The 23,111-nt window shown below is 45.5% G+C and overlaps 4 protein-coding genes across 6 annotated transcripts; 3 read left to right on the top strand and 1 right to left on the bottom strand.

The window, feature by feature from the left end:
- Nucleotides 1-533: 533 nt before the first annotated feature.
- Nucleotides 534-4,030, top strand: LOC123060475 (cell division cycle-associated protein 7). Its single transcript, XM_044483215.1, has 5 exons — nt 534-1,022; nt 1,735-1,971; nt 2,306-2,389; nt 2,881-3,010; nt 3,204-4,030. Exons 1-5 carry the CDS (start codon nt 649-651, stop codon nt 3,669-3,671), a joined length of 1,293 nt encoding a protein of 430 aa, XP_044339150.1. The 5' UTR covers nt 534-648; the 3' UTR covers nt 3,672-4,030.
- A 1,296-nt stretch (nt 4,031-5,326) lies between these two features.
- LOC123060473 (tudor domain-containing protein 3) lies at nt 5,327-8,319 on the top strand. Of its 2 annotated transcripts, none has more exons than XM_044483212.1 (6): nt 5,327-5,710; nt 5,956-6,123; nt 6,641-6,887; nt 7,187-7,345; nt 7,445-7,707; nt 7,812-8,319. In XM_044483212.1, exons 1-6 carry the CDS (start codon nt 5,441-5,443, stop codon nt 7,959-7,961), a joined length of 1,257 nt encoding a protein of 418 aa, XP_044339147.1. In that variant the 5' UTR covers nt 5,327-5,440; the 3' UTR covers nt 7,962-8,319. The 2 variants fall into 2 exon arrangements, with proteins under 2 accessions (XP_044339147.1, XP_044339148.1); XM_044483213.1 differs by having other exon boundaries at nt 5,332-5,710; nt 7,190-7,345.
- A 137-nt stretch (nt 8,320-8,456) lies between these two features.
- On the top strand, nt 8,457-11,558 carry LOC123060474 (protein PGR). Of its 2 annotated transcripts, XM_044483214.1 has the most exons (5): nt 8,457-8,898; nt 8,989-9,102; nt 10,473-10,695; nt 10,782-11,030; nt 11,126-11,558. In XM_044483214.1, exons 1-5 carry the CDS (start codon nt 8,735-8,737, stop codon nt 11,255-11,257), a joined length of 882 nt encoding a protein of 293 aa, XP_044339149.1. In that variant the 5' UTR covers nt 8,457-8,734; the 3' UTR covers nt 11,258-11,558. The 2 variants fall into 2 exon arrangements, 1 of the variants encoding a protein (XP_044339149.1); XR_006427983.1 differs by lacking the exon at nt 8,457-8,898 and having other exon boundaries at nt 8,992-9,170.
- Nucleotides 11,559-12,854: 1,296 nt separating this feature from the next.
- LOC123060472 (serine/threonine protein phosphatase 2A 57 kDa regulatory subunit B' kappa isoform) lies at nt 12,855-16,321 on the bottom strand. The gene is made up of 2 exons (XM_044483211.1): nt 14,698-16,321; nt 12,855-13,416 (listed from the first exon to the last, which is right to left on the bottom strand). The coding sequence occupies exons 1-2, from the start codon at nt 15,790-15,792 to the stop codon at nt 13,060-13,062; spliced, it is 1,452 nt and encodes a 483-aa protein (XP_044339146.1). The 5' UTR covers nt 15,793-16,321; the 3' UTR covers nt 12,855-13,059.
- Nucleotides 16,322-23,111: the final 6,790 nt, after the last annotated feature.

Here is a 23,111-nt window from a genome sequence, read left to right as displayed (position 1 = left end):
TATTTCTGACGTTTGCAAAAATTGGATTAAAAAATATTGCATAATGGCACGTGGAGCAGGTTATATTTCATTTTTTGCCCGGTGCAACGCACGGGCATTTGTACTAGTTGATGGTTAAAATTCCAAACAAAAGTAAAAAAGAAGAAGCTAAATTACAAAATAAAAATCATGGAGGCTGTGCCGCTTCACTAGGCACGCACTCAGCCCATGCCGGGCACACACGACCCACGAGCGAGCAAACGGCGCGCAAAGCGCAAGAACCAAGACTGACATGGGGGCCCAAAGCCAAGTCGCCCAGTCCAGTCGTGCGTCTCGTCAACCCACTCTCCACTACTACCACCACGAGCGCACTGTGGACATACATACAGTTACCGAGGTAAACCTCACTGGCGGGTGGGCCACGGCTCCTCCCTGCGAGGCACGAGCCCCACCTGCCAGCCTCAGCAGCAGGCCTCCAACGGTCACCCCAGCCCATCACGCGGCACGGTAAAAAACCGAGCGGTCGCATTATATACACCCCACCACGCCGCGCACTGGCAAAAACCTCAATCTAACCGTTGGCCTTTCCCGGCTTTCTCCCCTTCCCTTCCCCCAAAACCTCGCCGCCGCGCCCCCTCGGAGACGCCGCCGCCGCCGGAAGAAGGAGCCATGGCGACCACCGCCAGCGCCGACGCCTCCCCGGCCGCACAGGCGAAGCGCCGCGGCCGCCCCCCCAAGGCCCCGCTGGCGGCCGAGGCGGCGGAGGTCGAGGCGCCGAGGACCCCGTCGCCCGTGTCCCCGCTGACGGCCGCGGCGGAGGGCTACGAGCGGGAGCGGGAGGCGAGGATCAAGGAGAACATGGAGCGGATGCAGAAGCTCGGCCTCGTCGACCTCGCCACCCGCTTCAACCAGTCCGCCACCCCCGCCGGCACCGGCACCGGTCGCGGCCGCTGGCGTCGGAGGCCGGAGACGCCGGGCTCCCCCGACGCCGCCGCTCCCAGGATCAGGACCGCCTCCCCGATGCCGGCACGCCGGTCTCTCAGGTTCGTTTGCAGCGGATCTATCTTCTTGGCAAGCTTCTCCTGTTCGGTTTATGGAAGGAATCCACGGACTTCTTGTACAGCTTATTGTTCTTGCGTTCATCATTTTCATCCCACTGCAAATGCTCTTCTTGTGCAGCTTATAATTCTTGTGCGTCTATCATCAAGTATGAACATGCTGATTTCGTTCCCCTTTTGCAGTATGAATGTGCCATTTTTTTGTCATGTTGTATAAATTTGCTAGTATAACGCCGAATCCGGTATTCTGTCCGCTATTTACTTCCATATATTCCCCTTCCTGACCGTTTGTTTCATTCTGACCACTACTTTTGGCAGTATTTTAATGCTTACCTTCTAAGGTTGGCACCTCGAATCCAATGCTTACCTTCTAAAATTGGCACCTCCAATACTTAGTTTCCTGGAATAGGTTGATTTCTCAAGGGATATTTACAGTCCAGTTCATGCCACAAGTTCAGATCCAATAGTGGCAGTCCTTTTACAGTACATCAAGTTGTTTTGGGGCGTCTTTTTTTTCAACGGTTTAAGTTAGGCAATACTACAGAAGAATTCTTGTAGTTATGTTGGTTGAGTTTAAGCTAGTTGGTTGTTAACTTTCGATATTCATTTCCTTCAATCCTCAACATTCATTCACCGCAGGCGTACCTTTCATGACATTAATGTGGATCTTCCTCTTTTGCGATCATGTTCAATTTAGGTTGAAGAGCGTGGAGCCAGTTAGATATGTTGAAATTTGTGAAAAGAGGGAGAAGGGTCTTGATGGTGGAAGGCATTTCTCTATTGAGGAAGGGTGCAAGGAAGAAGTTTACACTGAAGAGCATGAGAAGCTTTTAGGTACATGTGCCACACCCTGGACTCTCTTTGTGGACGGTTATGGCAAGGATGGGAAGCGCATCTATGATCAAGTGAGGGGCCAAACCTGTCATCAGTGCCGGTAAGTTTTCCCCCAAGAACTTCTAGGATTGGTGTAACTTTTCTGCACGTTCCTTTGCTAGGTCGTTCTTGTATGTGCAGTTTGCTGAACTTATAGCATAAATAGCAGCATTAGGATGAACATATAACACATAGTGTGTGGTAAAAAGGGTCTGATATTCTTAGTGTAAAGAGAATGTAAAAGGTAACAACACATGCTGTTGGAAGCTATTGCAGTCGCAGCTTGTGGTGTAACAGAGAAGTTTTCTTGAGGATGCATGATGTGTTTAGTAACTTTGTTTTTGTTTGTCATCTTTTCTTAACCCTGACACAAGCATTATCCTTCCATGATACAGCCAGAAAACTCTGGGTCATCATACAAGATGCTGTAATTGCCAGATTGTCCAAGGGCAGTTCTGTGGAGATTGTTTGTACATGAGGTGAGTTCTTTTTCAAAAAATTGAACATGAACATTCGCAAATGAAACATACAATTTTATGTTAATTTACTGCGAGCAGGCATGCTTCTGTGAAATGTTTGTTACCAATCTGTCTGGTAATATATGATTATGCATACATTGATGTTTTGTAATAGGGTTTGTATCTGCATCATAAAGGTTGATAGTATTCAAGTTAGATGAACAAAAAAATGAAGACATTCTGACTTGCAGTTTGTGAAACATATATGATTTATAGTGTTCAAGTTATGCCATCTGAGGTCCTAGTTCTGATTATTTGAAAAGCTTGTGGGATGAAAACAGGGAGGGCTGGGGAAATTTTGATCCTGAATTGAACTGAATCCCCCTAAATTCTCACTGGTTCCAAATTGATAGTGAGATTTCACCTCCATTTTGTTACTGCAATGTTGTAACAGAAGGATTAGCATATGGCTGTGTATTTTTCGTTGGACTGACATTTTATAACTAATGCAGGTATGGTGAGAATGTGCTGGAAGCTAAGAGCAATCCTAATTGGACATGTCCAGTTTGCCGTGGCATTTGCAATTGCAGCATCTGCAGAACTAAGAGAGGATGGTTCCCTACTGGTAATGCGTACCGGAAGGTAATATACAGCATATATGCTTTCAGAATGGAATGAGATAGTGTTTCCATGACTGTTAGTTGTACTTTTAAATGACCAAAGTTGGAAGAAACATAATAGAGCCAAAAGTCACAATCATTTACTGGGGTTATACTTTTTTTGTTGCTAATTGCTCGAACAGTGCTAAGCAAGCAGGTGTTTTTCTATGATGCAGGTTGTCAGGCTTGGGTACAAATCTGTGGCACACTATCTCATTGCAACAAATCGGGCAGGAGCAAACTCAGGGGATTCAAGCTCAGCTGACTCCTCAAACGAGCTGCCATCTGCTGATGAGGTCTCTGAGCACGCACCAGTTGCCAAGCAGGATGCTGATCTGAGCAGCAACACGATGAATGATGCTGGTGAAGTTGAGCAGAAGGAAGGAAGAAACATGAAGAAGAAGGCAGCAGCTGTCAAGGATGAAGCCAAGGCCCCGAGGAAGAAGATCACTGCTGATGTGGTCTGCAAGGATGATGGCAGGAGCGAGTCGGGGGTGACATTTGATAACCTGGAATGTCACCAGGATGTCGGCTGCGTCACTCCATCTAAGCCGGAGTCGAAGAAGAAGAGGAAGTGGGTCGAAGCAAGAAGCCCTGACTGCGTCGCGAGCAGGCTGCGCTCCCGGTCTGCTCCCAAGTCATGAGCACTTGGATCATATGAGGGCTGGCGACTCCTTTTGCGCAGGCGTATCTGTCGCTGGCATGGTTCTCTGGTTGGTGGTGTGTTTTGGTTCGTTGGTCGTCGTTTAGTTGCTGTAGGTAATTGCGGGAAGCAATGATGGACGTGCCTGGTCTGGTGTGGTGTGGACTTGCTATACCATTTTGTTGTGACCTTGACGCTCTGGTTTATCGTGTTGGCCTATCAACCTAGTGTTTCCGTTCATGCGTGTTGTGATTAGCTATTTAGGTTGTGTTCATCGTGTGTCCTGTGTAATTTGATTTTTTATATATCTCTTAAAATGTGTCTAGCAGTCAGCTTTAAAGATCTCTCCTTTGAATCTCACATACACAAAACAGTTGTGTTTTTGTGCATATTCGATCTCTCTGCATCAAGAACTGCCTCCACGATCACGGACTGTCCTTATTTGTCCTGACTCCACAACCATACGAGATGATTGTGTGTATAGGAGGAAAAAGAAAGAAGCATTGCACCTTTTGTCTTTAAATTATTTTCTAGTTGTAGTTGGTGCCATAAGGTCGAGAAGGCGTTGTGTGGATGGGCGAATGTTGTCGAAGATTGCTTTGTTCCGGTGCTTCCAGATCTCTCAAGCCGTCAAGGAGATGATAGCGTTCAGCCCTTTCCGCATAAAGGGAGGTGCGGATGCGCTAGAGCGCGCCCACCACCCCAAACCATCCCAAACAAAACATACCCTCTCCCAATGTGCGCCCTTTCCTCTGAGTCTTAGGCGCTCGCCTGTTTGGATGTTGGGTCAGCAAAGCCTGTGGGGCTGCCCGCGACACCATTGTCAAGCATCAAAAGACGGAAGACGAGGATCACGTTAGCCGACACAAAGCCTCATGGATGCCGATGCTAAGGAATGGATCTTCAACCCGCGGAAAAGGAAAACGCTTGATTCATTCATTTTATTGGCTATTGTTACATTTTATTTGTCGTCAATCATGTTAGCTTGTTTAAATTGTTGAATTGTTTTAAGTTGTTGTGTGTTATACTCCCTCCATTTTAAAATATAGTGCGTCCGCGCTTTTCGAGGTCCAACTTTGACCATAAATTTAACCAACGAGATCAATTGCGGCGGGAGAAAAAATTATATAATTGAAAACTTCTTTCAAATACGAATTCACTGACATAATTTTTGCTCCCACCGCAATCGGTCTTGATAGTTAAATTTACGGTCAAAGTTGAAGCACGGGGATAGAGGAAACATTACATTGTGGAATGGAGGGAGTATTTGTTATTGAATGATCTATGTGTATGATCTATATGGGTTTGAAAAAGGTAAGATGGGTGGAGGGGCGTTTTTACTAGGACGAATACATGAGGATCAAACCTCTGCTGTCTATGGTCATGTCCGAACATTTCATGGATAAATAGAGATTTTCAAATTAGACACTTGTCCTTGTTCTTGGAGACGATCTTATGGTATACTCCGCGTACTTTAGAGTATACTTTCTTTATGTCATAAATTTTTTTTTGTCACTACTCTCTTCTTCTTTTAACATGTTGTCGCTGTTCTCTTGGCTATAACTTTGCTATTTCGCTTTAGAAAAAAGAAAACTTTGTTGTTTAGCTCTCAGTACCACCCGCTTTCCTTGAGCGGTTACGGATTTCCGGAACCTGCCTTGGTTCTCTGTCCACAGCAAAATTGTCAGTGCGCCTCCTCTGGAACTTCCAAGTTCCTACGGTCCTACCGGTGACCCAAACCTCGCCGTAGAGCTTACCCCGCCGACGGCGATGGCGGCGGAAGCGTCAAGCTCGTCGGTCTTCCCCGAGGGGGATTCGCTCCTGCGGCCCCTCGCCGCGAGCGGGTGGCGCTTCCGTGACACCTTGGACGAGTCCATCCAGGCCCTCCTCCACGCCTCCCCCTCCCCGTCGCCGGAGGCCCTGGAGGCCGACCTCCTCGACACGGACCTGAGGCTCTTCGGCGGGAAGTCCCTCCCCGACCGCGCCGCCGCCACGGCCACGAAGCGGCTCTCCTACCTCCACGGCCCCATCGTCCTGCAGGTACACTGCTGAAGCCTGAAATCACCATGCCCAACACTTGTTCTTAGTTTTCAAGTCGGGGAAATACCTCATTTACTTATGAATTACGTGGCTTGGAAGGAAATAGCTGTGTTGGCTTGTCAAACAGTGATCTTATTAGCTTTCATTTTGGCCTAGTCTGCATTGTACTAGTGTTTGAGCATATGCTGTCTGGGATGTGTTTGATCCACTTTCTATGTTAACCTTTTCATTCGAAATTTATACAGGTAGTTTCTCTAAGGGATATATATAGCAGCAGAGTCGATGCCTCCTTTAATAAGCCGCAGCAACGGCGCCTTCTGCGGTTTGGCCTCACTGATGGTATTTCTGAAGCAGTGGCCATTGAGTTGTCCCCTATCCCGTTCATCACAGAAGAGATAGCTCCAGGCACAAAGGTTAGTTAACCATATTTTCTGTCTCAAGGTTCTACTCGTGCAGCGGCAGTTTCTGTTGGCATTCTTTTATACTACCAGAGGCAACATGCACAGTCACCGTACGTACCTGGTTTAATAAGCGTGAATATGTGCCGTCCTAGACTGCTATTCAATTTTGCTTATCAATTCAACTTGGATTAGAGACTAGAGACAAGCCTGGCAAATGCGGAGTACTTACCAAGCAGAATGCTCAGTTATTCCACTCATCTAGTATTGAATATAACATAGCCAATCGTTGTAAAACAAGATACTGCTCTATGCGATCAGTTGTGAAATAAACTACTTGAAATGATGTGTGGTGCAGCATGAGATTGGGTTAGGATGTAGTATTACTAATTCACATTGGTTCTCTGTCCAACAGTCTGTTCAAGTTTGCAACATTTAAAATAGCATACAATATCTGTATTTTTTGTGCTTTGGCTACGTGTTAAATATTGACTTTTGTATGCATTTTCCGTTTTCTCTTTCCACTCTATAGATTCGTCTTGAGAACAAGATTCCGGTAAATCATGGCATATTGTGCCTAGGTGCAAAAAATGTGACCGTCATCGGGGGAACTGTCCAATCTTTGTATGAGGAATGGAAAATGAACCAGAAATTCTCGGGCTTATCACGCCCAGTATTGAGGTTATCACAAGATGACGATGGAGTTGGGCCTCCACCATTTGAGAAATTAGATATCGAAGCACGTCCAAACAGGACATTCCAGTTGCAAGCATACCCCGGTAACGTATCATATTTCTTCTCTTTCTGTTTCTTCTTGTATGTTCACTAAAATGATGTCATTAGGCGTAGACGTGTAGCTGTTACTTTCAGGAAAGATAGCATCTTAAGTAAATAGGCGTAGGATTTTGTATTGGACTCAATTTGTGAAATCCACATATTTGGAAGATTATGATGTTCTGAACTATTTCCTCCAGAAAAAGATTTCTCTATGTTAGCCGTGAGCAGCGACATTTTTGTAAAACCTTTGGTGATGTAGCTGTAAGTTGTGAGCCACCCTGACTTATATCTTATGTCGTAGCAGACCAGAAGGGTAGAAACTTGGGAGTTGCTCATGACCACGTGTCGGTTAATTCCAGTTCAAAACCTACGAATGAGGGTTCAAGTAACATGAACAGAGAGAATACAACTAGCAAAGCTGAATCCAAACAGTCTACTGCAGATATCAGACCAAAAGAAGGTTGGCCTCCAAAACCCTAGTTTCATTTTGTTTAAATTTACTGGGCATGATTTTTGGGGTGCAGATAGAACTCAGAAGCTTCTTCATTTGCATTCCCAGTAAGCGAAGCTGTCCCTGTTCAGAACCAAGCTGCTGCACAGAAACTACTGCAGAAAATGGCTATGCCCGAAGATAGGCCTGGTCGGGGTCGATTCAAGGGCAGGAGCAAGCAGGAAGATACCCCAGTCTTTACCCTCGATGAATGGGAGAGGAGAAAAGCAGTCGGTTCGGTGTCCGCAGCAGAAAGGCATATACAAGACACCAGCCGAGACGAGGAACTGGCAAGGCAGCTCCAAGAACAGCTAGATCTAGAAGACTCCCACGTTAGTTTCGACTCCCATCTCATATCGCTTTCCTGTTAAAAAAGCATCCAGTAATGGCGGTCCAGAAATATTGTTTCATTAAATGGCTATGTGATGTCTTTCAGGCGATGCCCGTGACTTCAGAGGCCGAACGCCTGCGGATGAACATGTTCAGCTTCAACGGCCCTGAAGAAATGGGTGGCGGGAGAAGAGATTTCCGAGGACGCGGGCGGGGAAGGGGACGAGGGCGAGGTCGAGGCAGGGGAAGATTTTAGCCCAGTTTCAAAACTGTGTTTTTTTAGGGTACTCCAATCTGCAGAGTGGTGGTAGTATAATAGTAGTATTGATGATCATCATCACCTTTTGAAAAGGAGGCAGTAGTGGTCATCTTAAATCCCTCTCTGGTATCTTATGAGGATGATGATGACCTATTAACTCTTTATTAAGCATGTTCGTTTCACTCTTGAGTTGAGTTGCCTCTCACCTGATGCTAGCTAGCAAAATGTCAAGGGTTCAGAAACAAGGCAAACAACATGTGTATTTTCCATGGAATTTTTTGATTTTACTCATGGATTTGTGGAATCAGCAGATGTTCTGAACTGCAAACTGTTGACAGTAAATCAAACCTTTTTATGACTTGTTTCTTCTTCTGTGTTTTTACCCGATTCTTCTGTTTATATTATAAAATTGGTCTGTAGTTCCTGATGATAAAGAAATTTGTAAAAATCCTACTATCCCACAGGACATTCTGTGGCCTATTCGGAACAGTACCAAGTCCAAGTCTTGCTGAAAAATATGGGTATGGGTTACAACTCGGAACAACGTCAAGGTGGTTCCTGGAAAAAGTCCAAAACATAACGATCTTCTCCTGTGAATGAACTCTTAAACCTGAAGGAATCTCACGAGGAGACTCACGAGCACGAGCGCGAGAGACAGTGCAGCAAGCCACCTTCGCCTTCGCCCCGCGCGCTGCAGCTCCAAATCGACCCCACGACCAGCTCGAGAAAGCAATTGGGGATCCCGAGGGCGCAGAGGAAGGATCGCCGCGATGGATCCGGCCGGCGTCAACGGCGGCGTGTGGATCCGCGCGGCGGTGGCCGTCGCGGCGGGCGGCGCGATCGCGGCGCGCGCGGTCCGGCGCAAGTCCGTCGACTTCACCGCCGTCTTCGCGGGCGTCCCGGCCATGGTGGCCCACACCGTCGCCGGGTACAGGTGAGAGGGCGCGCGCTTAGCCTGGAGAAGATCTTCTTCCTTTTTCGTTGGACTCCTTCGTGACGGGGATCTCGGCTCGCGTCTCTGCAGGTTCGCGGGGCTGCTCCTGGTGTTCTTCTTCACGGCGTCGAGGGTGACGAGGACCGGCGAGGCGAGGAAGCGTGCGCTTGATCCTGAGTTCAAAGAGGGGGGGCAGCGCAACTGGTGAGCCCAGATCGCTCCTTCCGTGTGAGGGTCAAATCATCTCATCAACAAGATCCTCACGAATTCTGGTACTTTCCGGCATTAAACAAGAACAATTTGAGGGATACAAGGAGAATCGCGCGAGAGCTGAGACCCCGTCTTGTTTTTCTAGCTAGGGTTCTAACTACTACTATGGCATATGCGTAGAATATTCCTGTCCATCCTTCCCTCTCGCGTGGCTTATAAGCTACACTTGATAACGCACTGTTACAGTTCATAACGGTGTCGACAAATAACAGCTACAGGGTGAAACGGTGAGGATGAATCATAGCCGTTGATCTGTCCTGTCTTCATCCGAGCCGTCACTTCACTGAATCTCTTCTTTCTGCATCTCTTCTTCAGTATATGCGAGGCTTGGGTCCTGACATTCCGTTTCTCTCTTTTATCATCTTTGCCAATTAATACTCTGATGAGGGGATGTGGGCAGATCTTGGGAAGCTGGTCTTGGTATTGTTAGGGATGCTTGCTTTCGATTATGTACTACTCGTAGTGCTTTGATTCAGTAACAACTTCGTTGCTCCACTCCCACATGTGTACGGTGGATAAAACTGGTTTATGATGGCCCATGGGATAGAAAACTCAAATGAGTTCGGTTCCAATTATAGAGCAGCACGATGACATAATATCTGTCAAAAGAGAATTCACCGTTGAGCGGAAAACGTTTGTAATTCAAATGTTGAAAAGAAGAATTGCGAGCCTGGGTAGTATTGATGTCAGTGTGAGCCTTTTTGTGGAGAAGAATGGATTTTATATGATGATTATGTGAAAGACAGAAACCGGTGTTAATTTGCATGGATTCATTTTACAGAAGTGCTAGTGTGGTTCTACTTCTGTAGAGTTTAAACCTGAAGCATGTGGTTCAGTTTGCATGTGAATAGGAAACTTTAGTTAGAACAAAAGCAACTTCTTCTGTAGAGAACGTCGAGAACTTACGAGGTCTTCAATTATGTTGGTTTAATTTGGCGATATTATCTTGAGGTGTGTCTATTCTCTTTCAGCCCAGTAGCTGTATTTTTGGTTCCTGCATCAAGTTGAACCATGAATGAACTTTTGCTAGAACACCGACTAAAAAGCATGAATATTTGCTACTTGATGCAATCTGTTACACCTTCCCCAGAGAGTTCTCCAATTGTGAGATTTGACTAGATATTTATAAAGAAGGTGGAAAAAAAACTCAACATATCTAATGAGATGCGGAAGATGCCCATGTTTGTATGTTTCTAAATTCGATCAATATTATGACCTCCTTTGTTGAGATAAGACGTCTTTCAGCTTCAGAAAATTCCCTTCTGAATCTTTCTAATGCAGGTCCGCACCACTCTTATTGGCAGGAAGCAAGTCTTGTCAAACAGTGGTATCGCAAGTATCTTGGTAGTCCTGATAGCACTAATTACTGGAGGTGAAGACAAATGCTTGGATTCAAAAGAGTCGGGTCTTGTAACTGCCCTTATTGGTGGTGTTATTGGACATTACTCTTGCTGCAATGGTGATACATGGTCTTCTGAGCTTGGCATACTTAGCAAATCTGAACCACGAATTATCACAACATTCAAGGTATGAACCAAATCTTCTTTTCTAATTGAACAGAACTTCAGTATGAATATACTCTCACTTTTTCTTTTGACATGAAACTTCGTTAGAGGGTGCGGAAGGGGACCAATGGCGGGGTAACCATAGATGGACTTCTTGCAGCAGCAGCAGCTGGATGCTCGATTGGGCTTGCATTTGTGCTACTAGGATTCTTAACAACCCAGTGTGCTTCTGATGTATTTTGGAGGCAACTGCTAGTTATACCCTTAGCTACAGCTGCTGGCCTATGTGGAAGCCTGATCGATTCATTACTGGGCGCAACAGTTCAGTACAGCGGATACTGCCGCGTTCGCAAGAAGGTATGACACTCCAAGCATTGTAGATGTTTAAATACCGTAATCATCTTTGAGCCATAATTTGATTGTTTGTTTGGCGCTGTATTATGCTGCTGTAGGTGGTTGGAGTAGATGGTCCAACAGTAACGAGGATTTCTGGAATGAATATACTGGACAACAACGGCGTCAATGTAGTGTCTATCTTCTTGACGAGTCTGCTTACTGCCTTGGTGTGCACATGCATTTTCTGAGGTCTATTTGGCTTGTAGTGGTAGCACGACATTACAGAGGATAACTAGGAAGGAACACGATTGGTAAATTAGAGCACGTAATCTCGAATAGTGGTGTCGTTCATTTATTTACGATCGGTGATATTGGGGGTTGTTGATTTAGCATTAGTGTGTTTCACACCAAGTATAGACATCTAATGTAAAAATTCAGTTGTAGTTATCCCATTCAGATGTAACACCGAATATTCGGAAAGAGGAATGGTTCTACCAGAATATTGTTTCGCCGAAACTATTTATTTGTATAGGCCATTTGATCAGTTTATCTTATGGAGCTTATAAGATCACCTCCTCAATTAACCAGAACTTGCTTATTTAATTGGTACTCCCTTTGTAAAGAAATATAAGAGCGCAATCACTACTTTAGTGATCTAAACACTCGTATATTTCTTTCCAGAGGGAGTACATTACAAGATAACTGGAATATTAAATCCTGCTTAATCTCAACAAAACTACTCATCTACCAAATGTTCTAAAAGTTGGGCAGTTTTGCACCTACCTTGAAGTGGTTGCCCTACTCCACATAAAGATAGTGGGACCCAGTTTGTGTAATGTACAAAATCTCAAGAATGCATTGCAAATAATCAGAAGATCCCATTATACAAATACATGCAAACAATCACAAGACATTTAATTAAACTAAAATCTTGATCATGCCGAGGAGCAAATTTCACATCAGCCGCAGCAAGAGGCACTCGAAGGTCTCGCAGCAGAAACAGCAGCAAAGATAGAAGAGAAGGCCAAGAGCAAAAGCAAGCAAAGAAGAAGATGGAAGGGGTCAGTCAGATGGCATCCATGGTTGGCGCCTTGAGGCTCCTCTTATAGGGAGCTCAGCTCAAAGCTCAAGTAGCCTCCCAAAAAAAACTAAACTCAAGCTCAGGCTCCACCTGCAACATGCCACCCTGAGAACAATCGCTGATCAGGCCTCGCACGAAGCGATAACTGCGAAGAGTTGGCGGGGATCTATGGTTTATTTGGATATACCATTTCAGCTTTAGGTGCAGGTGAGAATGACATAGCTTGTTCTATGGATGTTTTCTTTACATAACCCTTTGAGAATGTGTTTGTCATGTTCTTTTTTCATGAGATCACATGAGCATAGAAAAGGCACAGGAATAGAGCAAGTGGATAGCCTAAGCCCAACAGCTGCCAAAAGGGATATTCATGAGATTCCAGCAACTCCTGTTTTCTTCCTCTATCTACTCCACATTGTTCATGTTGTTAGAGAAGGCATTTTGTTCAGAAACAAACAAGTGAAATCTCAACAAAACGTACAGTAACTTGCATATGTTGTTAGAGAAGGCATTTTGTTCAGAAACAAACAAGTGAAATCTCAACAAAAGGTACAGTAACTTGCATATGTTGTTAGAGAAGGCATTTTGTTCAGAAACAAACAAGTGAATCTGACATTATATTACGCTGTAAAAAGAACGGAAATCTCACATACAAAAAAATGGCTGCAAAATTGCCACTCCTCACATACAAAGTCAGTAGCGCCCACTCTTCACAGAACACTGGGGGGTAAATCTCAATCAAGATTTTGCCAAGAAAGCAATGCCCATTACTCGAGAATTCGCCGCAAAAATAACCAAAAAAAATCAAGAATCCATTGTCTTCGAATCAACAACTATTAATTACAGACTTTGTGGCAAGGGTGGGGGTTTACAAAGGTAACAAAACGCCTTCTGTATCCCAGAGAAGCAAGCAACTTCATCTAGCTAGCTAGGAAGCAAGGGAAGGTGGGGTGGAGTATATTTGGACCCATGTCATGTCACGGTGGGGATTCTCGGAGGGGCTGCGGAAGGGGACGCTTTGGCTGGTTGGAACGCAGGGTCAGCGTTCCGCTCCAGTTGCTCCCATGTGAGCCTTCGACGCTCCTCCGCCGCGGCTCGCTTCTCTTCGTCCGCTTGGAAGTTGCTCTGGCAAGACAGAAGCAATCTCTCGTCCATGTCGAAGAACATTTTTCTCACATTCATAGTAACGTTGAGAACCGATTGGTTCCAGTGCAAACGTGCATTTCTCTCCAGAGCTGGGTATACGATTGGCACAATCACTTGACGGTTTTGGGAGATCATATCGAACAAATGTTCATTATTCCACAAGAATAAGGCTCTCTCAGCAACCTGCCAAAAGACAGGGAATAGATTAACTCTTTTTTTCAAGAAAAATGAAATCTTAACAAATAATTGGGCCAAAAACTGCAAGAGAAGACCTGCAATACTTGTTCCAGGACATGGAATTGTCATGAACCAAGACAGTCGTAGTGCTACTAGGTCATTCATAATCTTATATTTATGCACTTCTCTAACATGAAACTCGATGGGGAGAAGACAGTATACATAAAAAATCTTCTGATGTTCTTTCCAGAGCAACTGCTATTAACTACTCCCTCCATCCCACAATATAAGAATGTTTTTGACACTACACTAATGTCAAAAACGCTCTTATATTATGGGACAGAGGGAGTAGTATTTTAGTAGTCAATGCCAATCACTGATTTGTTTCCTTTCAAGCGTTGAGCTATCAAAGGATGTTCTCTACTGTGATGTTTCAGTCCAAATGACGCCCTTAATCAAATCATGGTTCTGTGGTTAGCATATCCCAATAAATTGATTAGAATATCAAATGGAAAGCAGAATTCTAACTAATTGATTGTCAAGCTCCACAAACCCCAGGATCTGATTTATTTGGGTGGTTGCAGCCATAATTTGTACCATGACATGACCTTATAAGTTATCAAACAGTTGTGATCATCCTAACTTGTACCTCAACCAATATATTCTGCCACATTAATTGGGCCCAGTTTCAAGTTATCTGCCTTTGGATTGCGGATTTCACCTTTTTGTGACTGTGCAACCACCCAGATATAAGATAGAGCCAAAGTAATAACGTGGTATTTCATGTCTATATTTAAATGTGAGTGGTATACTCTCTACAGACTTCCAAAGTGAAGTGCAGGCCACCAATTGCACCAGAACCAACAAGGCGAACAACTGAGGTGTTTTGTCCCACTTTAGCCAACAAGGAATGAGTTTAACCACTGATCAAATAATAAACAATAATGACTATGGCATAAAAGGTGCATGGGACCATGCAAGTAACACTAGCAAATTTAAAAGGTGCAAGGAAAAGGAAAGAGAACAGGCACATTCTTCGACTAAAAACCTAAAATAAGCAATAGAATGCACCAGTATACAGCTTCGCAACTACTCTACAAAATAATGGTGATGATAACTTCCTACCAGAGGACACTCATGTTAAATTCTTACTGATGTTTCACAAGCTTTTCTTGTTTCTTGTCGGTATTTCTAACCCTAGCAATTGTTGCAAGACAAAAAGCAATTGTTACGGGGAGACACGGTTTAGGGACAAATATTAATCAATGGCTTGGGGAAGAAACTTGCCTGAAAATGGGAGCTATTGAGGCAAGTCGCAATCCTCCGGAATAATGGCACCATGCACTTCTGAAACTCAGCCATATCAATCAACTCAAGCACTTCTTCTAACTCCCCCAAGAACATCATCTCCTTCTGACTATTTGTAACCGGCCAGTACTTCAACAGACCCCTAATCACAGTTCCTGCAAGCTTGGGTTCCTTCTCTATAAATTGTGTTATGCAGTAGGTCAGCTGCGGCAGATATACACCCACTGTCTTAGGCTTGTGAAGTGGGATCAACGCTTTCCATAGGAACAACTTATGCTCCTCCTTCAATGGCTTTGCAAACCCACTTATCACGCTGCCAAACACCTCCAGCAGCTCGGATATCCCATTGTGATGATCGGCCTCGGAGACGAACCTATAGAAGATATTGCTCACGGCCTTGCGGATGAACGGTCGGTTTCCCATGAATTTTCCATATATCCTGTGCAACACTGTCTTCAAACAGTCCCTCTCTCTGGGATCATCAGAATCAAACAGGTCAAGCAGCTTTGAGATGAATTTACTGTCCACATACTTCCTAGCCACCTTGGGGTCAACAAATGGCGAGGTCACAAACCGCAGAAGCAATTCATACACAACTTGCAGGTGGTACCAAGAGGGGTCGAAGAAGGGCTCGTCCTCCTCCGTCTCCGACGCGGTGCTGCCTGACCGGACCTTGGGCGGGAAGACCCTGAAGAGGTTCACAGCGAACATGCGCACGCACGCCGACATCATGGCCTCCGTGAGGGGCTCCTCGGCGGCGCCAATGGAGTCGACGAGGGACATGAGGACCTGCCGCTTCCTCTCCTTCTCCGGCGAGTCCTTGCCCCGGTCGGTGAAGTCGTACACCGTGCAGCAAATGGTCACCTTCTCGATGAAGGCGTCCTCCCTGGACCTCCCCTCGGCCCCGGCGGCCCCCGAGGGGGACCTGGGCGAGGCGGGGGGCTTCCCGAATGCCCCATTCTCCCTGGGGGACATGGGATTGGACTTCGCCGTGGGCGAGCCCCCACCGCCGCCGCCGCCAGGGCCAGATTTCAGCGATTTCCACGACAGCTTGCCGATAAATTGCTTCCACATGGCGGCAGAATACGGCGGCACCAACACCACATCAAATTCTCCCCCAATCAAAGAACCATTGCGAGAAATCCGTCCTCCGGGGAACCGACCGTGAAATTCCTCGCGGAAATTTTATGTAAAAGACGCACCTTGCGACAGCAACAGGAGATTGCAATGGCAGGCAGGGAGGGGGGGACTTCGACAGCAACGGCGACCGGAGATCTCAGGGCAAATTCCTTGCTCTCGGGCAGCTCGCCGGCGCAAATGCGACGGATCAAGAACCAACGAACGAACGCACCGCCAAGAAAGGGGGGAAAGGACAGGCCGCCGCAATCAACGGGGCGCGCGGAGGGGCAGGGAGCGCGACGGCGCGGAGGGGGGAGGCGGATCCAGCAATGGCGGCCTCAGGGCCAGATCCGGGGGCAGGAGGCGGCCATGGATGGGATCTCGGGAGGAGGGAGGGGAGGGGAGCGGGGAAAGGGCGCAGAAGTGGGGAATTTTTTTGGCGTTTTGGAGGGGGCGGTGGTACACAGACAGACACACACTGGAGGACGACAGTGCGAGTGAGGGAGAGAACGTCGCAGTGGCGATGCATGGACGGTTCGGCTCATCCGGGCCGTCCGATCATGGGGGGCGTGGTACGGCGGCCGTTGGATAGTCGAGCGGTTCTTTCCTCCTCCTGGTAATTTCTTCTCCTTGCAGAGACGATGATGGCGATGTTGGATGATAGGAGATCAGGTGCAACGGTCGAGAAATGTCATGTCATTCGGCAGTTCATTTTTTCTCCGTCTCAATATTAAATGATAAAAATCACTGCGATTAATTAATCATGATGGAAGTATGGCGTCTTTTTAAAAGAAATAATAACGTATCATTATGGAGATAATGCATAATACATAATCATCTGGGGTCCCGCTGAGTGGGACCCCCGCTGGACCGGGCTCGTCTTCCTCCCTGTCAATGTTTTTTTTGTATCAAGCTTCGTTCTTTGGGTTTAGTGGTGCTTGTCGAAGTGTCAGGTTAGGCGAGGATTTCTTTGAGTTGCAAGACATGTCGCATGCTTCTAGATTTTGCGTCATAGGTGACTCATGTGGTGGCGGCGGCTCCAACCCAAGCCCTCTGAGGCAACACCACATCTGTGTTTCAGCGGCAATTTGAGAAGCGGGAGAGGGAACAAAATGCAAGAGCTCACGACAGCGTGGAGTTGATGTTTTGCTATGGATTTTGTAGGAACTAGAAAATATTTTTGGGACAAGGATTGCGATCCTTAGAGCATTTAGAGCTAATTTCTTTTATTATTCTACTCGGCCTTTTTGGCTCTTAGGCTCCATGAAGCCTGGAAACTTTAAAACTTTAGAGGTAATTCCCTTTTTTTGCTTGACTGGGGCTTTTTGGCTCTCGGACTCCATGAAGCGTGAAATTTTAAAAAATAAAAATCAGTTTTTAATTCTGAAATAAATACACAAGTACTTATAGATGTATAATAGATGTGTGTAAAATTTCGTCATGAAATACGTTCTGATGTGAGCTATAAAAAATCATGTACTTTCATAGTGAATAGTACATGTGCTAGAAATCATGATTTTGTTATTTTTCTTATAGCTCTCATATGTATTTTTTCTGCCCTAAAAGAATCTCTAAGTTTGAATACCTTCCATCACATGGGGCTTCTGGGGTCTTCTTATTGCATGGAATGATCAAGTCTTCTCTGAGCAACTTTTCCACTCCGGTGATTTCTCCATCACTGTTCATTTCACCTCCACTCACTCAGAGGAACAATGGCCACACTAATTTATATGCCCCATGCCATCTTGATGCCAGAAGAGATTTTATTATTTGGTTGCTGGCTTTTTAAATGGATGATGAAGCAAACTGGATGATTCTTGAGGATTTAAACTATATGAGATACCCCCATAATAAAAATAAACAGGAAGGAAATGTGACTGATATGCTACTTTTCAATGAAGCCATTTGAAAGTGCTAGTGATCGACTAGAAGGGGTGAATAGGCGATTTTTATGAAAGTCTTCAAAACATGAAAGTTTCGAAGACAAACGATAGAAATAAACCTATTACCATGCAGCGGAAGGTAGACTACACTAGGCAAGCCATAGTCAAGTATTCAATGAAGTGAAGCACAAAGACTAATAGCAGCTAGGCAGTATGGATCAGGATGGAAGATAGTATGAAGCCAATCAGAACAAGCAGTCACTCAGTGAAGACAAAAAGATAATGCAAACAGGCAATACTTCACAAGGATCAACTGCAAATAAAGAGATGGAAAGGATAGAACCAGTAGCTCGTTGAACACAATGATTTGTTGAATCAGTTCCAGTTGCTGTGACAACTGTACGTCTGGTTAGGGAGGCTGAGATTTAACTTAGAAGACCGCGTCTTCACCTTATTCCCCTTGAGCTAAGGACACCCAGTCCTCGCCCAATCACTCTGGTAAGTCTTCAAGGTAGACTTCCAAACCTTCACAGACTTCGTTCACTGGCGATCCACAATGACTCTTGGATGCTCAGAACGCGACGCCTAACCGGCTGGAGGATTCACAGTCCTCAAGTGTAATAAGTCTTCAAATCACACAGACAAGAAGACTTCAGTGATGCCTAACACTCTTTGGCTCTGGGTGTTTAGGGCTTTGTCCTCGCAGGGATTTATCTCTCAAAAGCTTCGAGGTGGGTTGCTCTCAAATGACAAAAGCCGTGCACTAACTCTCAGCAGCCAACCAATTTATGGTGTAGGGGGTGGGCTATTTATAGCCACTAGGCAACCCGACCTGATTTGTTCGAAATGACCCTGGGTCACTAAGGGTCTGACACGTGTTCCAACGGTCAGATTTCAAACACACGCGGCAACTTTACTTGGGCTACAAGTAAAGCTGACTTATCCAGCTCTGGATAAGATTTGCTCTCATTGTCTTCGCTCGAAGACATAGGATTTTCGTTAAGCATCACTTAAGCCATTCTGACTGGTTCACTTGGACCCCACTTAACAGTACGGTGGTTCCTATGACTCAACAAAGAAGAAAAGGAAATGACAAAACAACTAAGTCTTCGCGCTCCATAGTCTTCACGCGATGTCTTCTCTTATCATAGTCTTCAATGTGAATGTCTTCACATACCACCTTTGTCTTCAATGTCTTCATACATTTTTAGGGGTCATCTCCGGTAGGAAAACCGAATCAATGAGGGACTTCTACCTGTGTTATCCTGCAATTCTCACAAACACATTAGTCCCTCAACCAGGTTTGTCGTCAATACTCCAAAACCAACTAGGGGTGGCACTAGATGCACTTACAATCTCTCCCTTTTTGGTGATTGATGACAAACTGGTTGAAGTTTTCAACGGGGATAAAAGTATGTGAAATTGTAAAGGATTTAGACATTGTCTTCGTAAGTAGCAGGAAGGCTCCCCCTGAAGATGTGCATATAAGTATTTTGCTTTTGAATGCAAATGCACATGGCAGGTTGTACTTGCGGAGCTCCTCGTCTACTTATTAAGACAATTTAACATGCATGAACAGATATAACGAAAATAATGACATGCATAATGAAAAATGGACGTCTGCAAAATGACTTCGTGCGGAATTTATCGTCGCACATGCGGAATTTATCATCGCATCACATAGTGTCGAAAAGGTAGCAGACGACCATCAAGTTTAAGTGTTACAACTCAAAAACGAACCAAATGTATCAAAAGCGAGAGTTGTAAGCACTTGGCAAATGTAGCAAAAGTAAAGCAACCACCCATATGGACCCGCTTGAAGACTATCAACTCATATGCTTCTCCCCCTTTTGTCAGTAATGACCAAAATGGTTTGAAGACATAGAGCTTCTACTCGTTCCCATGAGGAGTAGGCGAAGCAGCAGGGTCGTCGTTGAGGTCCGGTGGTGCAGAAGAACTTGGTGCAGTGTCGACACGCGCTGAAGGTGGAGGCGGTGAGGTGGCATCATCTTTATCATCTATGACTCTGGCATTCACCGTTGCAGCTGAGGAAGAATAGTCAGAGTCTTCAAGTGAGGGAGTCCGACGCAAGTGAGCATTCCTTGGAGGAGTGGAGTCAAACTTGAATCATTCTGTGAAGCCATCATCTTGAAGATCTGCTTCAGCAGTGAGCAATGTCAAACTCTTCCAGGACCTCCGACAGGTTTCATGTGTAACAAAGGCATTCTTGGTGGCAAGATTGCGAATGCGATTGACGTCCACCAAGAGGCTTTGCATCTGACGCTTAAGCCAGTCATGATGCTTATCCTGTTTCTAATGTAGAGCGACGAGAAGCTCTTGGTCATTGAGAACACGAGATCGCTTCTGAGGCCTTTGGGCAATGGTGCTTCTAGTGGCTTCAGTTTGGGCGTGAGGGGCACATGTGTTGCTAGCCAAGGGATAAACACGAGAGACGGCCTGAACTCCTTCAATGGGCTGGGTGAAGCTTTGACGATCAACATTGTGAAGATAAATTGGATCCTTTGCAGGCTTTGGGTAAATGGCTTCAACAGACAGATCAACCTCTGGCAAGAATACTAGATGATTGCACGCAGACGGCTGATAGTTGAAGGCAGAGTGAAGCTTGATAAGGCACATTACCCATGGAGCATAGAACTTTAGACCAAAGATGTTGGAGCCAGATGCAGCCAACTGCCTGATGAAGAAGTCTTGAGCATTGAAGTTGATGCCATTGAAGATATAGAAAACCAAAGTCTTCATTGCTCCTTCAAGCTTCACTGCAGATGAATGTCCTTTGACAGGCCATAAAGTTTTTCTAATGATATGGTAAATGGTGCGGGGCAGATACTCTAGGTCTTCGATAAAGAATTCTGTTGGGTATTCAGCGTCGCGTGGTAGCGGCTTCATCATGCTCAACATTTGGCTCATGTTAGGCTCAGGCTTCTGAAAAATGCTCTTCAAAGCATTCTGGTGTTGTTGACAACCTGGTTCATAATATTCGCCAGGATTGGGAGGGTTGTAAGCTCAATGATGTCTTGGGCTTTAGCTTCATGATGGACATCGCCCGTCATCCACTCAAGGATCCAAATCTTCGGATCCCTGTTGTATCCACGTATGTGGAGGGTAGCATAGAATTGAAGCAGAAGTTCTTCATTCCAGTGTTCCTTGGCAGTCACAAAGTTAAGTAGACCCGCATCACGGAAGCAGCCCACGGCTTCTTCAAGGCATGGCAGTCCAGCAATGGCTTCACAATCAAGACACATATGTGGGAAGATGCTCCCCTGGTTGTACAAGATGCAAGAATAGTAGCTTCGCTGCTGATAACTCCAGAATCGATCTGAGGAGATTCTTGGCCTTGTGTAGGGGTTCTTGTCACTGTCGAAGAATGTGCTGTGTGCCTTGAATCCATTCAGATTAAACGATCCTGGTGACATTGCAGTACCTGAGAATCGTGGTAGCCTTGGCTTTGGCTTCTGGACCTGAGGCCCGTGCTCCACATGATAGGCAAATTGAGGTCCGAGAGCAGGCGGAGGAACCAGAATTGGCCAGCGGACTGTAACAAGCTGACCACGATCACATGCTTGCTCGATGGTGTGTGGCCTGGGAGGTGGTATAGGAGCAGAGGCATTGGCTTCAAGCTGCAGATTTGCATCAGGTGCAGCATAAGCTTCAGGTGCAGCGACATCTGGCACCACATTAGCTTCAGGCGTCACATTAGCTTCAGTCATGACAACATCATTGGCTTCAGTGTTGGTGGCAGCCTCAGTATTGGTAACCTCCACTTCAGGAGCTGGAGGGTCAGACACGTTCTCCTCGAGAACAACTTCAGGGTTGGACGGGGGTGTAGCAACTCTTTCTTCATCTCTTGGTTCTTCTTCTTGATTATCAGCTGATGCAGCCGGAATATCTTTAGTCGTTTCTGAAAGTGCGTTATATCGACTAGAGGGGGGGTGAATAGGCGATTTTTATGAAAGTCTTCAAAACATGGAAGTTATGAAGACAAACGATAGAAATAAACCTATTTCCCTGCAGCGGAAGGTAGACTACACTAGGCAAGCCATAGTCAAGTATTCAATAGAGTGAAAGCACAATGACTAATATAAGCAATGTAGTAAGGATCAGGTAGGAAGATATTGTGAAGCCAGACAAAACACGCAGTCACTCAGTGAAGACAAAGATAGTGCAAACATACAATGACTTCACAAGGAGTAACAGTAAGTAAAAGGAAGGGAAGATGAAACCAGTGACTCGTTGAAGACAATGAATTGTTGGACCAGTTCCAGTTGCTGTGACAACTATACATCTGGTTGGGCCGGCTAGGTATTTAAACCTTAGGACACACAGTCCTGAACACCCAGTCCTGAACATGCAGCTCAGGACACCCAGTCCTCACCGTATTCCCCTTGAGCTAAGGTCACACAGACCTCGCCCAATCACTCTGGTAAGTCTTCAAGGTAGACTCCCAAACCTTCACAGGCTTCGTTCACCGGCAATCCACAATGTCTCTTGGATGCTCAGAACGCGACACCTAACCGGCTGAAGGATGCACAGTCCTCAAGTGTAATAAGTCTTCAGATCACACAACGAAGACTTAAGTGATGCCCAATTCTCTCTGGCTCTGGGTGGTTAGGGCTTTATCCTCGCAAGGAATTCTCTCTCAAAGGCTTCGAGGTGGGTTGCTCTCAAACGACAAAAGCCGTACTCTGAATCTGAGCAGCCAACCGTTTATGGTTGTAGGGGGTGGGCTATTTATAGCCACTTGGCAACCCGACCTGATTTGTCCGAAATGACCCTGGGTCACTAAGGAACTGACACATGTTCCAACGGTCAGATTTCAAACTCACACGGCAACTTTACTTGGGCTACAAGCAAAGCTGACTTGTCCGACTCTGGACAAGATTCGCTCTCATAGTCTTCACTCGAAGAAATAGGTTTTGGTTAGGCATCACTTCAGTCATTCTGACTGGTTCTCTTGGACCCCACTTAACAGTACGGTGGTTCCTATGACTCAACACAAAAGAAAAAGAACTACGAAAGATCTAAGTCTTCGAGCTGCATAGGCTTCATATGGTGTCTTCTCTTGTCATAGTCTTCAATGTGAATATTTTCATATACCACCTTTGACTTCAATGTCTTCATACATTTTTAGGGGTCATCTTTGATAGGAAAACAGAATTAATGAGGGACTTCTACCTATGTTATCCTGCAATTCTCACAAACACATTAGTCCCTCAACTAGGTTTGTCGTCAATACTCCAAAACCAACTAGGGGTGGCACTAGATGCACTTACGATCTCCCCCTTTTTGGTGATTGATGACAAACTAGTTGAAGTTTTCAACGGGGAATATAATCTGTGAAATTGTAAAGGATAAGGAATTGTCTTCATAAGT

Source organism: Triticum aestivum, chromosome 3A, assembly GCF_018294505.1.
Source record: "Triticum aestivum cultivar Chinese Spring chromosome 3A, IWGSC CS RefSeq v2.1, whole genome shotgun sequence".
Classification (NCBI taxonomy): Eukaryota; Viridiplantae; Streptophyta; class Magnoliopsida; order Poales; family Poaceae; genus Triticum; species Triticum aestivum.
Note: the sequence above shows the minus strand (reverse complement) of the source record. Positions and strands in the feature narration are given on the sequence as shown.

Bases quoted from the DNA above. Each gene is read 5' to 3' on its own strand.
- LOC123060473 (XM_044483212.1), top strand. From the start codon at position 5,441: ATGGCGGCGGAAGCGTCAAGCTCGTCGGTCTTCCCCGAGGGGGATTCG. The intron at 5,711-5,955 runs GTACACTGCTGA...AAATTTATACAG, and splicing joins ACGGCCCCATCGTCCTGCAG to GTAGTTTCTCTAAGGGATAT. The intron at 6,124-6,640 runs GTTAGTTAACCA...TCCACTCTATAG, and splicing joins AGATAGCTCCAGGCACAAAG to ATTCGTCTTGAGAACAAGAT.
- LOC123060472 (XM_044483211.1), bottom strand. From the start codon at position 15,792: ATGTGGAAGCAATTTATCGGCAAGCTGTCGTGGAAATCGCTGAAATCT. The intron at 13,417-14,697 runs GCAAGTTTCTTC...GTCTTTTGGCAG, and splicing joins TCAATAGCTCCCATTTTCAG to GTTGCTGAGAGAGCCTTATT.
- LOC123060475 (XM_044483215.1), top strand. From the start codon at position 649: ATGGCGACCACCGCCAGCGCCGACGCCTCCCCGGCCGCACAGGCGAAG. The intron at 1,023-1,734 runs GTTCGTTTGCAG...TGTTCAATTTAG, and splicing joins CCGGCACGCCGGTCTCTCAG to GTTGAAGAGCGTGGAGCCAG. The intron at 2,390-2,880 runs GTGAGTTCTTTT...TAACTAATGCAG, and splicing joins GGAGATTGTTTGTACATGAG to GTATGGTGAGAATGTGCTGG.
- LOC123060474 (XM_044483214.1), top strand. From the start codon at position 8,735: ATGGATCCGGCCGGCGTCAACGGCGGCGTGTGGATCCGCGCGGCGGTG. The intron at 8,899-8,988 runs GTGAGAGGGCGC...GCGTCTCTGCAG, and splicing joins CACACCGTCGCCGGGTACAG to GTTCGCGGGGCTGCTCCTGG. The intron at 9,103-10,472 runs GTGAGCCCAGAT...TCTTATTGGCAG, and splicing joins GAGGGGGGGCAGCGCAACTG to GAAGCAAGTCTTGTCAAACA.